Source organism: Punica granatum, chromosome 6, assembly GCF_007655135.1.
Source record: "Punica granatum isolate Tunisia-2019 chromosome 6, ASM765513v2, whole genome shotgun sequence".
Classification (NCBI taxonomy): Eukaryota; Viridiplantae; Streptophyta; class Magnoliopsida; order Myrtales; family Lythraceae; genus Punica; species Punica granatum.
The window spans coordinates 14247899-14264433 of NC_045132.1; the positions used below are offsets into that span (position 1 = coordinate 14247899).

The 16535-nt window shown below is 35.5% G+C and overlaps 1 protein-coding gene across 2 annotated transcripts; it reads right to left on the reverse strand.

The window, feature by feature from the left end:
- Positions 1-6030: 6030 nt before the first annotated feature.
- Positions 6031-12361, reverse strand: LOC116211702 (ribosome-recycling factor, chloroplastic). Of its 2 annotated transcripts, none has more exons than XM_031546182.1 (11): positions 12066-12361; positions 11783-11945; positions 11589-11658; positions 11352-11447; positions 9954-10051; positions 9557-9668; positions 8859-8900; positions 8391-8447; positions 8232-8282; positions 7872-7928; positions 6031-6437 (listed from the first exon to the last, which is right to left on the reverse strand). In XM_031546182.1, exons 1-11 carry the CDS (start codon positions 12151-12153, stop codon positions 6420-6422), a joined length of 852 nt encoding a protein of 283 aa, XP_031402042.1. In that variant the 5' UTR covers positions 12154-12361; the 3' UTR covers positions 6031-6419. The 2 variants fall into 2 exon arrangements, with proteins under 2 accessions (XP_031402042.1, XP_031402043.1); XM_031546183.1 differs by having other exon boundaries at positions 6170-6437; positions 11783-11927; positions 12066-12356.
- Between the last annotated feature and the right edge of the window lie 4174 nt (positions 12362-16535).

Consider the following 16535-nt stretch of genomic DNA (forward strand, 5'->3'; position numbering starts at 1 on the left):
CTTTTCTTCGCTTAAATGTGCTTTAGAATCCCGAAAAAGGGTGAAAATGAAAAGTTTTTACCAGTTTGAGGGGCATATACATTATTTTTGCCTGATCAAACCAATTCATTTCAATTGGTTGAAGTGAGCTCCCGCCAAGGTGAAAATTTAGGACAAGGACACGGTTTTCGAGTGCGTCCTTGTACGGAGGCGCAGATACCACCTGTGTCGCGCGGGTAGTAACCGCCCCTCGAGCCAGCCGTCCAAACATATGGGTTTGGACAGCTTGACCTACCCAAAACTCTCAAATTTCGAAAATCATTTACATTTTCGTCCGTGAACAATCGTTATTTTCAGAAGTTAGGACTTTTGGTCAACCAAAATTTAAAAGAAGACACTTGGGAGAGGGAAATTTTTCCCTACTCACGACCGAAAATTTGAAGAAAAATATTGTGTGTATATAAAGTACTTCTAATATGAAATTTCTTCTAATTTTTAAAAATAAAAAATTGAGGAAAAATAATTGTTTGGAAATAAGTGGTCTTATTATAACGATCGGATCATTTGACTAAACTGATCGACCATATTACTTGATATTTTACTCGGGTCAGATTTGAAAAAAAAATGCAAAAGGGAAATTTAAAAAAAGAACTTGAAAATTAAAAAAATTAAAAATTTTGAAATTACAAATATATATTTTTTTAGAAATAAGTGATTCAATTATAACGATCGAATTATTTGTCATAATAAATAGATTGGATTATGTGATATTTTATACGGGTACTAAGTATTCATGTGACGTAAATTAATAAATGCAAAATAGTGGATGTTTAACACAATTGTTTACACAAGAAGGTCTTCTATACGTCGCCCGGTGTATGCGAGACAAATTGTTTTTTTTTTTTTTCAAACCATAGTATACGAGACATCTGTGATTAATTATGTGTCAAATTGTTATTGGCTTTGTCAACCACACCACGCGGTTTGCTCAAGAACCATACAAGGGATTCTCCTATTATACAGCATACAACATGATAGGGCTGATATACTCAACACATCCGATTATGGGGTACTGAAGTGACAGATTTTGAAATTATTACTCTGCGTTTAGTTTGTAAGTAATATTTTAAAATCAGATTTTAATTTGAAAAAGAGTTGTATAAATGGTTATATATGGGGCTCACCCTTTAAGGCGTTTGGTTTGTAAATAATATTTTAAAATCAGATTTTAATTTTGAAGAAGAGTTGTATGTATGATTATATATGGGACTCACCCTTTGACTTTGTATGAGTTATTTTGTTTTGTTGTGGAAAAAAATGATATAAATGGGACACACCTTTTGACTTTGTATGAGTTATTTTATTTTATTGTGGGTAGAATTAAGTTAAAGTGTGATTTTAAAATCACATTATGAAACCAAACAAAGCATACAACCGTCAAATTATGAAAAGATAATATTACTGTATATCAGCATGATTTATTATTTTGTATAATTTGGTCAGGTTCCCTTCAATTCATTAGAAATTGCAATGTCAAAGAAATTATTTTAAATGCCCAAGAGCGTGAAAAATGGGCCTCATCCATGAAAAATCCCATGGATGTAAGAATTACAGCAATTTTCCGAATTGACAGAGATATAATTGTCCATCCAATCATCAAAAGAAGCATGAAAAATTAAACTAAGAGCGGATAAGCGAGGCCGCAATAAGATCCTATCCTATCCTACTATTAACTAAGAGAGGCCGCATTAAGATCCTCTCAGAAAGGACAAGGTCATCATGAAGTTACGTTAGGTCAATATTAAAGTTGAGCCAATTTTAAACTTGTAAGTACGTGGGTAAACTGACGTAGATCTCAGTCATCTGGCTTTTACCAGGGTCCATGTGGAAGGCAGGAGATCTCAGTCTCGGTTTTTAAACTTGTTTGGTATTTTCACCTATTTTTCTTATATTGTTTGCAAGTGGGATCTCTCCGACTATTTCCTATCCTGTAATTTTTCTGTTTCTTGACATTTTTTCGTATACTATTTTCCGTAACGAATGAATTGTCATTACTTCCAAAGAAAAAAAAAAAAGGTAAACAAGGGTAAGATGCTTGCATTTGGTTTTCGAGTTGAATAAGTGATTCAATTCAATTTAATTTGTGCAATGATTGTAAGTATTGACAAATATATTGATATGTGAAACTATATATATATATATATATATAACTGTAAAAATATGTAAAATTTATTATTAAAAAATTCATTTTAAAAAGGAGTCTACTAACACTTTGATTCTTCAATTTTTCAATTACCAGTCCTTGACTACATAAATTTTCAAAATCGAGATTTTGGTCCTTTACTTTTCAAAAACCATAACAAAATAGTCCTTTTAGAGACTAAGAATGTGTTTGGTATTTGAATTGAGTTGAGTTGAGTTTTGATTTTAATTTATTTATAATAATTGTGTTGTTGAATTATGAGAAAAAGTGTGAAAAAGTAATGAATAGTTGAGATAAAGTAATGATTAAGTAATTATCGTTGAATTGTGGAAAAAATAATGAATAGTTAAGGAAATTTAGTATTAAAAATTGAATTGAATGGTTAAAAAAATTTTAAAAAATGAAAAAATAATAATTGTGTTGTTAAATTGAAGATAAGTGGAATTGAGTTAAAAAAATTTTAAAATGACCATTTTTCATGGTTTTTGAAAATTCATGGATCAAATTCTCTATTTTGAAAATTCGTATAGTGAAGTGCTGACAATTGAAAAATTAAAGGATTAGAGTGTTAGTGGACTCATTTTAAAAGTTATTAGGAAAAAGTATGAGTGAAAAAATATATTAAATATAAGTTTAAAAATGGTTAGGAAAAATATGAGTAAGAAAATATTAATAAATGAAAGAAAAGATAAAATAGTAATGATTATATTATTAAATTTAGAGAAAAACAGAGTTGAGTTGAATACAGTTGAATTATTATTAAAAAGCCGAACAAAAATTTTCTTACATTATGGTGATTGGTGCATGAGAGATATAACCTTCATACAACGTCAATATGATCAAACCAACTGAATGAACATCTGTCATTCAAATAAAATTAAGGAAACAACTCCAAACTTAAGCAGGAAATTGGAAAAATGTATTATTTGCGACAATTTAGTGGAAAATAAAAATAAATACCGGTTAGCGCTTGGCCTGCCTCTTTCTTTTTTCTCAAGGAAAAATGGTTCCCGGGGATTATAAGAAAATAACTTTATTATTGAAGATAATTTTTAGGAATTTATCTTTTCCTGGGCTCAATACTTATCGAGTCAAAATTAATTTCCGGATTTTGATTATCATTATAGATGGAATCGGAGATCAATGTCTTATGGGAATAACTATCAAGCAATAATATATAGAGCCGAGGATTATTGATTCAGATTACATATGTATAATTTTGTAGAGCTTTATTAAATGGGAATGGTGGCCCTCATGTTGCCTCCTTAGCAAGGGATATGCTGTCTCAGTTGGACGGCCATCGAACTCTTATCACATCTACTGGGAGGGAAACTTTTGTACGGATTAGATGACGAGATGATCTCTACAGCTTCGGGTCGGCTCTTAGCGCCACTATCACTCTCCAAGCGGGCATTAGGACACTTCTTCCGGGCAATATTATTGGAGCCTCCATGCATGTAGCCATTGTAATTTTAAGTTTATTTGTTCGTATTGCCCTGGTATATAAATTAAGCAAACAAAAGAAAAGAATGTGAAGGGTATAATCTAATTTCTTTACGACCTTCGGCCCCAAATCACCGAAAAACAAAAGAATGTGAAGGTACGAAGGAAACAATCTATCAAAAATGATTAATAAAAGGGCTAATATCATCATATAACATGATATTTTAAAATTTTTCACTACATAGTATTTTTCATAACATAGCACAATAAACAATAATTTCACCAAATAGCACAAAATTGTGAAATTATTTCACCATATAGCACAAAATTGTGAAATTGTTCACCATATAGCAAAAGAAAAAAATTGACGAAAAACTAGGTCGTGCTACGTGATAAAAAAATTTCAAACTTTTGTATTATGTGGTGAAATTAATGTTTATTGTGTTATGTCATGAAAAAATTTCAAAATATCGTACTGAATGGTAAAATTAATACGGTATATGTTATATGGTGAAAATCTTCAAAATATTGTGCAATATAGTGATATTAACCCTTAATAAAATAGTTCTTTTGGTAAGTAAATGATTGCAGAAATATTCTCAACAAGAGTAGTTTCAAAGATTAATAAACAAGGGATGAGAGAAAATTTGTGCGCAAAAGATCAAAAAAACAAACTTTTCTCCCTTTCATAAGGAAAAAACACTTTATCTACTAAAAATTCCACTTATGCAACTTTATATTCATAAAAAATTTGGGTCTTGTTTGGGAATAAAAAATTTTTTTAACTCTACTTCACTTTAACTTTACTTATCTTCAATTTAACAACACAATTATTACTTTTTTTCTTTTTTCTTCAATTTATTTATCTTAACTACCATTCAATTTAATTTTTAATACTAAATTCTCTCAACTATTTATTACTTTTTTCACAATTTTACATCATAATCATTATTTTCTCTCAACTATTCATTATTTTTTCTCATTTTTTTCTTATAATTTAACAACATAATTATTATAATCCCAAATAAATATAATTATTTGGAATTGAAATAAATATAATTATTTGGAGTTGGAATAGAATCGCATTAAAATTCTACTCTATTTCAAAACAAAACCTGTCGTTTTGCAACGAGAACAATTAAGTGGGGAAGAGTTGGGGATGCAACGGAGGGGACAAAGGCTCTGGACAAATGGCAGTTAGCAATATCCATTTATCCCCTATTTTCCGTACATTTGCATTTTTAAATATTAATAGAGGATCTTACTTTTTTGCCGATTACAGGTTTTCATCCAAGTTAACGGATTTTGCAAGCGTCACTGACTTGGCGCCACCTCGGAATAATATAGCATTTCAAAAATAATAAAAATAAAAAATAAAAAAGCGAAAACTCAGACCACTCCCCAACCCACGGCGGTCACCACAGGCAAGGGCAAGGTCGCCGTGGCTCAGGCATCACCCACATAACAACAAAAAAGTAGGGGGAAAAAAAGAAGAGAAGGGCGAACACCACCTCCATGGACAAGGTCGCCACTGGACTTCGAGGCTACTGGCAACCTCGTCTGTACCATAGGTGACCAAAATCAAACCTATTGCTGCTGAATTAAAAGAGAAATAAAAATCAAACTACAAATGTTGAGAGAGGACAAGAGCGCGATTTGCTCGGTTGGGGCCAGATTGTGGCCACCGTTGCCACAAGAGTGATCACCAGGGGCTACAAGGTCCATGGCAATAGTGGCCAAAATCATACCCCACCTCCTCAGATCCCTCTCTTCGATTTTGTTTTTCTTCTTTCGACAGCTGTTATGGGTGATTATGGCCTCCACTGGCAGGGGTGAGGTCGCCGGCGGCTTCTAGGGGCACCAACGACCTTGGCCCTACCGGTGGTGGCTGGCATTGGTCAGGGGAGCAAGTTGGATAGCTCCGACCCCTCCACCACCGAGTTCCTTTCTGACCTAATTTTATTATATACTCTGAAGTGGCACCAAGTCATCAACCCGAGTGCAAATCTATGAAATGATAATAATTATGTGACAGTAGGGGATAGGGAAACGTACCAAAAAGATACTTTAGAGGGCAAAAAGTTCCTTGGACGTAAGCTTAGGGGACAAACGAGGATATTTCCCTTAAAAATTCTCTGATGGTTGAGGGCAAAGTGTTGTTTTCAATATTTTAATTCATTATAGCCCGAGGCAACCGGACCAGAATATGAACTCCCTACTCCATGATATGAACAGTCGGATCGAAATTAGGCTGGATCTGGAAATCTAATTCCCGACACTAAATTGCACCCAAACCAAGCAACGGGCCTTCTCTGCAGAACCGCCCTTCTGGACTACTAAATGCCCATGAAATACTAGCAACATTATAGGTCACAAACTATTAAGAACCTATTTGGACGCTAAAATAAGATAAGTCATTCCATTTCATTCCAATGTACATCTCGCAACCAAAAGATGAACTGAACCTAAATAATCCGGAAAGACCAATCTCGTGCGACATTTGCCATACCTAAGCATGAACGCATTGCAATGCAATCGCAGATGAAGCAGCAGAAAAGCAACCAAATATATCATGGCACATTCAGTCAACTGGTTGAAATGCTAGCCTATACAAAAAGATTCCATAAATAGCCCACATAAAGGTTGACTGGTAACAATCTCTTCTCATTTCAGGGAAAATGCTAATTCCGAGGCATATTAACAGACACATATCTTCAACTATCGACAATTTAAATGGCTGTTCTGGGTATGAAGGGCATCCATAAAGGAAACTTACCACTAAGATCTGCACTTTCTATACTGTCAACAGTTCCTGAAAGACAAGCCCAAAGATAAATAGATAAGATGCCGCTCAGTAACAAAAAGCATTCAAACCAATTCTGGAAGTGAAATTCTAAATAGCATTAAAGTACAACCAACAATTTGTGCATGTTGACATAAATACACAGAATTTAGCTTTTAATAGTGCTTGATCAATCTATGTAATTAAGTTGCTCGGCGGACGAGGAAGTGGTAACACCTTTCCCATATGGCAACCAGTATCTGTCAGTGCATGTGATGTGAAACTTTGACCATTTCCAAACATCAAAAATTTTGATGCAAAGTTTTCCGCAGAAAATCCACTTCGGATTCTAACTGGATATAATATTACTAATTAGATGTCTCTAGCAGATTTCACCATCAAATTGAAATATTCAATACACTACGGAAAAGGAATTCAATAAAGGGGTATATGATCTCATACTTTTCATTTGCCTTTACAATTGCACAGGTTAATAAGGCACTTGCCTGCTAGTATGTTTTCATGTTTTGCTAGAAATCGTAGATATGAAACCATTGAATTTCACGTTACAAAAGCCTAATCAACTAACAATCACCAAACGGCCAAGAAAAGTACATAAGCACAGCTGTTGGATAAAATTGTACAACAATCAACAGATCGCCACCGAAATGGAAAAAACTCGACATGGTAGTCGTTTTTGTTTCCAGGAACAAGCGTCATTTTCACACTCTTTGACTTTTAACAAATTAGAAAAATCAGAACAATTATTTGCCATTTGTTCAAAATAGTTCTATCCCACCAATTCCTGTAAAAGGAGGCTTCTGAGCTCAGCTTCAGATGGTAGAAATTGGCCTTACTAAGCTAAAACAATCCACAAGGCCCACACAAGATGATGGCTAGGGCTGAGCTAGGTTCTTGTGTTACTGGGGGCCTAAGCATATTGTTCTAGAGTTTTGCGCATTAGAAGTTAGAGCTTGGGTTGCTTAAAGATTAGTTGGACGCTAGGTTTAGCAATTCTTCCAGCCATAGAAGAGGCGAGAAAGCATAGGTCTAGTAGATGAGGGATGAAGGCGACACTTGTGACTAAGCGAGGTCACCCTAAGGAATGCTGTCACCTTGTAAGGCCGAGTTCTGCCAACGAGGGTGCAGACCTCAAAGACTGCCCTTCAGGGTAACAGACAGAGTTGGGCTGCTGGAAAGGATCTATTTCAAAACTAAAGGGAAATAAGGAAGGATCTCAGCATTTTTCTGGAAAATTTGGAGATCGGAAAATGGAGCTTTTTTGTGGAACCAAATGCAACCAATCTAATTTAACCATTGAAAAAACAAGATGACTCAATTCAAAATGCCATAACCACAATTTCCGCAAGCCATAACTAAAGTAGGTTGTATATTAGTTAAGATAAACATGTCACGATTTCTAAATTCATTACACAATATGAAAGAGGAAAAGGATTAACATACCTTCTCTTTCTGCTTGTAAACAGAGTCAATTTTCTTCATGTATTCATCCGTCAATTTCTGCAGAAAAGTTATCCGTTATTGATCCCGAAAAAAGAAAGAAAAACTTTAATTAAAACATTCTGCTTCCACTCATCAGTTTTACTGCTGACAAGCCAGAATTATGGTAGAAACTAGAGGGCAATGAAGTTTTTCTTCATAAATGGTTAGTAAGAGTATGGTCAATTTCCCTTCTCAGTTTCAGTGATTACAGAAATAATGTAGGCCAAAAAGAGAAGGTCCAGGCACATAAATCTTTGACAAACTCACGTACTCATAAATATTGCGAGATTATAAGCTGCCTGAGATAAAGAAATAAATCACCTGCAGATCACTTGACAAATCTTTGACATTGTCTTCTGATAGTTTTTTCTCCTGCTCAACAGTCAATTTAAAAATAATCAGAAAACTTCACATGATAGACTAGGTCGAATACAAAACTAAACGAAATCAGACAGAGCATGCTAATAGAGACATCTAGACCTTCTCTAGCTTTTCATACGCTTTTAATGCATCTCTTCTTATATTCCTCAATGCCACCTGGAAATCATTGGTCAAAGGTAAGTAAGCAACGGTTGAGGAGAAAAAGACCAGTAAACTTTCATTACATAGACTTGATATGTATGCCTAAGCTGTCACTTTTTATTGCTTCATAAAGCCTACCACATAAAGCACCTTACAGTATCCAGTGGCATTAATGCAAAACACAATTACAATGACCATTAGAACCAGGTCAAATACTATTCCTCCAAGCAGTCTCAAACGACAGCTTTGCATAGAAACACAATGACGCTCAGACATGCAACAGTTGATATTTTATAACATCCAGAATTTGCGGACATACTCCATTTAAAAAGAGATGGTAGGCATCTCCAACTAATGACGAATCAGAAATAAACCAAAGCTGTAGATTCAATCAAGCCATCTAGAAATAACATGTGCATCCACTACCTTCCCTTCTTCAGCCTGTTTTGCCACAAGTTTCGATAATTCCTGCGACAAATAGGGAGAGTTATCATGAAAGCAACTCTTTAGAAGCATCTAAGAGCTCAGAAATGTTAGGGAGGCATAAAAATTGTAAGTCATTGCTCCTGAATTAAAAAGTAGAATAATCTGCTTAAACAAAACGCAAGAAACTCAGTAGCCATAGCTAAGGTCAAGTTACTCAGAAATATTATTTGTGGGCCGATAAGAACAGACAATCTCAAACATGGAGAAAGAGAGCGAGGAGAGGGAACCATGTTTGCAGCACTATAATTTCATACTTACTGCCATGTCTGATAGAAGTTGAGATGAAATAGAATGGAATCATCACGTAAAAAAGTTGTATTTTTTCAATGCTGGTCTTTACCAGATTTTCTGTAAATTTACACCAAAAACCGCAGAGCAGATATAGATATCATTCCAGAGAAAATTTCAGAGCAAATTGGCAGTAATACTTGGGAACAATCAGCAAATAATTTGATATATAAGTAGATTTGCTGGAAGAAACTGACATCATTCAAGAGAAAATGTCAGAGCAAATTCATAAACTTCAGGCTCCTGCTTAGAGTTGAACATGAGAGTATTTACCGAATATAGATCATAGAGAACTGAACCAATTATGTGTGTATGTACATGAGTATGTGTGTGCATAAAGTGGGATATACCTTGCGCCTTTCAGTTGTCAGTTGAGGGAGTGTCAAGCGTATCACCTCACCATCATTATTAGGAGTCATACCAAGATCAGAGCCAACTATGGCCTTCTCTATTGCCTTTAAGCTGGCAAAAGGCGACGGTATTCAAATTTCAAACCAAGACTCCAATAAGCAAATTTTTTTTAAAAAAATTTTAAGTTCCATTGCAAAGTAAAGCATATATTCCTAGCACACATGTTGGTCTTTTGCCATTTGGAATAACAACCCTTTTACTATCAATTTTGTTTTCTCTCACCCATGATCAACTGTTCAATGTCATTTTGATAAACTCTCGGGCCTGCGGCACTGCAACTGGTATGAATAACCCAGGCTGGTGAAATATACTAACTATGCACAGTATGAAGTGTACCTGGATTTATCATACGGCTGAACCATCAGAGAACTTGCATCAGGGGTACTGATTTGAGCAATGCTCTTCAAACTAACCGGAGTGCCATAGTAATCCACCTAAACACAAGGAAATTTGAGTAATGATCGAGCCACCATATATGTTCTCTTTTACCTAGTGGTAAAGGTAGAAGCTGCTCTGTTAAATATGATAATAACAATTCAGAAGCTGCAGAGAACTAATGCCCAAAGACATGTCAGTGCACTTCCAATCTACCTATCCATGAAACATTCTTTCATCTATAGAATTCAGACATCAGGGACCAGCCTTTGGTCTCTTGAATATGCCCCGATAACAACTGTGTTTTCTACTGTGACAGCTTAAATAATTTACTGAAGGAAACTACAGCACCACATGGGATCTAAAATCATCTTGTGTTTGGTTTTAGAGTTAAAGTAGAGTTGAGTTTTGATTTTAACGGGGTTTTAATGATTATGTTGTTGAATTATGAGAAAAAGCGTAAAAAAGTAATGAATAATTGAGAGAAAGTAATGATTGTGTTGTTGAATTTTGAAAAAAGTAATGAATAGTTAAAAGAAAGTAATGATTGTATTGTTGAATTGTGGAAAAAGTAATGAATAGATGAGAAAAAGTAATAATTGTGTTGTTGAATTGAAGATAAGTGGAGGTAAGTGGAGTAGAGGTAAAATTAAAGTTAAAATTTATTTGTAAAACCAAACAAACTGGAGCAGGAACCGCAACATTATTAGTTGTAATTACTAGTGTAGAACAGGAGACCCAGCAATGAACATAAGTTAGTGCCAGATACCACATGAGTATGGGAAGAGAAATATCTTTGCTGTTTAAAAATAAGAAAATAAAAAAAAATATCACCAATCTTCTGATAAAATTGATTTTAGTTCAAAGAAGAGCAGCGAGACGGTACCAATCATTAGTGAATCCTTTTAATAGAAAGATCTTCAACACCAAGGACGTGAATGAAGTATATATGCCTATCGGTTACAAAACAAAGGCATGCATGGGCATGACAAGATGAGTTCCCATTAAGAAAGTCATGAACCACATATTGATTGAAAGACAGAACTACAATGCAAAATATACATGTAATGGAACCACGAGAGGACTATCTGTTTCTTAATACTATGAGGGAAAAATTCTTCTGCAAGTAGCCAAGGCTTACTTCAACTATTTCCTCGGAAAAAGAACTTTCCATTTGACTATATCAGAGAGGCCTGATAATAGTATGACCCCCCAGTACATTAGTGGCATGAACAGGGTCAGTCTAAAATGAAATCCCATACCGTCCAACTCGACAAAAATTGCCTTGTACATTGAGATAATGCTTGGTACTGAAAGCCAATGAAAAGAATATCTAGAACAACAAGCACAAGATTGTACCTCAACTTTATCTAGCATGGCGGGATTTGATCTGCCTGTTCTAATAGAATTGAAGTTCGACCGGACTGTCTCAATGGTCTTCTCCATCCTTTGTTTCTAAGAAACGGAAGACTACGTATGTAAAAATGTTTTTTGAACTGTCATAAAATATTGTAAGTGCGCAAAAAGGCCGTGACTCTCCCACGAGTCTGTCCATACTCCACAGAAAGATCAATCAACAATCATAATGCAACTTACAACATCTTTCTCAATCATCGATTTCTCAGCTTCGATTTCTTCGATAGTCGCGCACCTGACAAATCCTGCTCTGTACATCGAAAACCACAAAGTCCATAACCACATACTTTTATGATCTCTTATACAGTACACTTACACCAGCTAGCAAGAACAGCGGACCAACACATTAGTCCACCGAACGCAAACCGACTTGCCTCTTTTGCTGCTGCAGCGACCGTCTGAAAGTTAAGGGCTTGGCTACGGAAATTCTGAGCGCGGGGTGGTCCTGAAGCCTCGCGTAATTCGCGGCAGCACTGAAGCCGCTCTGGCAGCATTTCCCCCAGCCCCCCTGACATGAAGCTGCCCAGAAAAGAGAAGCTCCAGCATTACCAGAGAATTCAGGTGCACGGTATACAAAACAGGAATCCAATCCGCCCCCAAATCCATCATGGGCAATGCTTGACTAAATTTTGGAAAGGTTTGGGCGGGGAGTGGTACCTGAGGCAGACAAGAGGGTTTTTGGGGGGTTTAGGGATGACCGGAAGATGGAGCGCGCGGGCGCGGCGGTAGAGAAGGACGAGGCCATGAGCTTCGCAGAGTCTGTGGATTTGTTTTTCTTCTGGGGCTTCTTTTTATATTATTATGATGATGATAAACGAAGGACGGAGGGAGTAGGAGTGAACTGAGAGAGAGAGAGAGAGAGAGAGAGAGAGAGAGGAGGGGAAGACGATGGGATTGTCGGAATGGAGGAAGAGGGAGGAGGTTGTGGATAAGGACCGGACATTGAGCAAATATTAGACCAGAGTATTTCACATTCGCTGAGATGTGTATTATCCAATTAAGATTACGGATATAAATGAGATGTATTCGCAAACGGGTCAAGCCCAGCTTAAAAGTATTCCTCTCGCAAAACTCGCAAGGCTAATCAAGCTTTTATCATCGTCATCAAATGTAATATTTTAATTAAACTCCATGTGATTTGAATTTGAATACTATCAAATTGTAAATGGTATATTTTTAATTATATTTTGCATAATATTGTTGTTTTATAATTTAGTTTATAGCCTTTTTTTTTAATCTTAACAAGCACAAAGTCAAGCCTAAATCAAAGCCGAGCCCAAGGCCTAGCCCGACTTGTATATTGAACTTGGCCCATCGGCCAAGTCTTATACGAGACGAGTCTAAGCCTTTAATTTATTTGATGAATCGAACTCAAATTCAAGCTCTCAAGCTCGATCAAGCTCAAACCCAAGCTTGAGCCTAGGAAAAGTTTGATAAGTCAAAGCTTGAACCTGGTATATTCAGTCTTAACTCTGCTCGTTTACACCCTCGATTAAGATGTCTGAAAGTAGAAAATTGACTCCACAATGGCATACAAAATCCCACTTACAAGTATTTTGATTGGTTTTTTACTTTGAATCAGTAATACTCATTAAATATTTAGTCTTGGACTTTGGTCGGGATATGCCGAGCTCCTAACTAGGACCAAGATAGGCCTCTCGCTCTTTCCATCCCCATTGTTTTTTCTTTAAGGTAAAAATAATAATAATAATAATAATAATAACTCAGTTATATTTGGTAGGTTGAATAAGAGGCATGATTAAATTTCTAAAATCTCAGTCCTATGTTTGGTGCCGACCGAATTTTTGAAACCTCAAGGGTCATTCAAGGAAAATAAATGTATCATACTTGAAGCCTAAGGGGTTTGGCCTAGTGATTAAAGATGAGCATATAAGAGTGTGTTTGGATTGAGAGTTGAGTTGAGTTGAGTTTTGATTTTAATTGGTTTGTAATGATTGTATGGTTGAATTATGAGAAAAAGTATGAAAAAATAATAAATAATTGAGAGAAAATAATGATTAAGTAATGATTGTGTTGTTGAATTGTGAAAAAGTAATGAATAGTTGAGAGAATTTAATATTAAAAATTGAATTGAATGGTTAAAAAAATTTTAAAAATAAAAAAAGTAATGATTATGATGTTGAATTGAAGATAAGTGGAGTTGAGTTGAGTTGAGTTGAACATTTTTTCGAAAACAAACACACCCTAAGTGTGTTTGGATTGAGAGTTGAGTTGAGTTGAGTTTTGGTTTTAATTGGTTTGTAATGATTGTATTGTTGAATTATGAGAAAAAGTGTAAAAAAAGTGTGAAAAAGTAATAAATAATTGAGAGAAAATAATGATTAAGTAATAATTGTGTTGTTGAATTGTGAAAAAGTAATGAATAGTTGAGAGAATTTAATATTAAAAATTGAATTAAATGGTTAAAAAAATTTTAATTAAAAAAAAGTAATGATTATGATATTGAATTGAAGATAAGTGGAATTGAGTTGAGTTGAGTTGAACATTGTTGGGAAAACAAACACACCCATATTCACTCGATTCCGAGTTTGAAATCCCTTCTAGGGTGCTTTTGGCGTAATTAACCGCTTCGTGCGTTGCCTGGAGTTCATGGAGCATTGGGAAATTATTCCTCGAAGCCCGAATACCCTCGGGTCACAAAAAAAAAGTATCATACTTGAAAAATGAATGTGTCGTACTTGTAAATCTTCACCCTTAAAATTCCAATATTAAATCATAGCCATTAAAATTAGGAGTTATTATGCCAGATATATCATGGTATCACATATTTCTCAAATCTATCACGTGGTTTAAAACTTACCCAGAAAGACCCATGGTTTACATTTGGTTCCAAATCCATCCTAACGTTAATTTCTCCGTCAACAATTAATAGTGTTTCTGACGTTGAGCATAAGTGAGCCTATTCTTGCCGTCGTAACTCTTTACTTGGGATAGATTTGAGAAAAAATTAAAATCATGGGATAGGTTTGGAGCCCACTTACGTTTCATTAACTGATAAAAATTGACGGCATGATATATTTGGAGCAAAATCTAAACCATATGCAATTTTTAAGTAATTTTTAAAATATGGAATAGATTTGAGAAAATGGTAAAATCATGGAATATATGGCATAACAACCCCTTGGAATTATTCAAATCTCAATCATTGAAATCTTAAGATCAAAACTCAATGTAGACTTATCATACTTTCACTTGAAATAATTGTCACTGAATTTTCTTGCATTCTCCAAAGAAGGATAAAAAAATGCGATTAACGTTCTTTTTCTTGTGTGCCCAAGACAATATGTTCTGAGAGATGTGTAAGACATGACTCTGGAAAGGACATGTTGTAGTAAGGGAAGAGTGTCATAAGGATTACATAGAAGAGTGAGTAAGGTTTGGACTCTCCTTCTAGACTACAAAACAAAGATGTGTTGGTTGAGGTATTCATATGAGCTTTTGAATTAAGAGAATATTTCCTTGATTCTAAACAGGACCTTGATCATGTGTTTCATGCCTCGCGAATATTTTTCTTGAATGCGGTCTAGGAAAATAAAAGGAAAGTAAACTGTTACACCGAGAGGATCTTCTACCTCCTGCATTTTTCATATGGGAGATTTGGCATCCCAATAATGATAGTAACCATGCCGACAACACCTCCCTCTAATAAGGGCAAGGGCCCAAGCCTTCCAACGGCTCGTCCATAAACTGCGATCCCAAATCCTCAATCGATGAAAGCAGAAGAGTGCATCGAAGGAGAATTCAAAGCCTTCGGCACAAGCTATGGTCATGAAAAATTGGATGACCATCGTGACTCAAAATTTCAGATTGTCCAGAAATTTGTTTTTCGAATGAAATATGTCTTCAAAATAATCACAAACATGTTTCATAAAAAGCCATTATAAACCTGTTTTCAAACCACTATGAACATAATTTCAAAAAACCGTAACGAAAAGCCGCAAATAAAAATGCGACTGAGGCGATTTATAAACAAAAAAATAAGCGTGAGCTCCAAGCTAAGTCCTCATACAAGAACAAATTGAAGAAGGCTGCTTGAAGATGGTTACCAGCTCCCTACCCTGCGAAAAATATTCATTTGTGCTAATAAAATCAACGTCTCTTCTTTACCCATGGCCTACCCTACGATACAACCCTAGGAAAGCCCATTCAGATTTTTGACGCCTTCTAGGGTTTTCGGGGCAATTGATCTAGAAATTTTATTGGTAGATTTCAAGTGGGAATTTCTAGTCATTTAGGAGGATGCTCGAGTGAATTAATAGGCCAGACACAATAAATCATAATACAAAAAAGCCTACTACTTGTCCACATATGATATCCCCTTATCAACCAAACATCACAACCCACATTCCCAAAAGGGGACCTCTGTGATTGGTTGTGCACATTTATGTCGAAATTTGTGCAAGAGCACTCATCGTTGAAAGTCTTTGAAATGCCCTCATCAACTCGTGGTTTAAGGGATAATTAGGACGAGAGATGACCCCACTTCAGTAAGCATGAGAATGAGCGATCCACCCACGGTGAGAGAAGTCGCTCCAATTCCTTGGCTCACAAGGTGAGCCAAATTTTTCTCGTATAATGAGCTTGAGCGAAAGTGTTATCATTGAGATGATCTTCATCTTAGGGATAATATCGATCTTATCCCAAGTTCCTTGCCTACTAAAATTGACTAATTAGGCATCGATTCACAATATCATCTTATGGCTCAAGAGCCTTTTTATAGAAAGGAAAATGCTTTGCGATTCAGGAAAAAGTAAAGTCAAAAGAGAAATCCCATTGAAGTGGGGCGTGATTTCGACATCCTATCCTGCCAATGAAAAGATTTTTCGAATGATTTTTCAAAATGACACAAGAATCTACAACCCTTGAGGAAAACAATTTGATAGAGCCTACCGAAGGTCATCCAAGGGTTCAGGTCCATTGCAAGGGTCGCTAAATGACAATTTCTAGAATTCCCTATTTTATCAAACTTTAGCCAAGACTTGGTATTTTGAGCATACCAGCAAATCAACTTTTTCTCCACAGGTTTTTCAAGCCATGGTGGGACAACCAAATCATTGAATTTGACGGAATAGGGGAGACAACCATCCACTCATGAGTTAAACAAAT

Bases quoted from the DNA above. Each gene is read 5' to 3' on its own strand.
- LOC116211702 (XM_031546182.1), bottom strand. From the start codon at position 12,153: ATGGCCTCGTCCTTCTCTACCGCCGCGCCCGCGCGCTCCATCTTCCGG. The intron at 10,052-11,351 runs GTACAATCTTGT...CCTTGTGTTTAG, and splicing joins CCATGCTAGATAAAGTTGAG to GTGGATTACTATGGCACTCC. The intron at 8,283-8,390 runs GTCTAGATGTCT...ACTGTTGAGCAG, and splicing joins CGTATGAAAAGCTAGAGAAG to GAGAAAAAACTATCAGAAGA.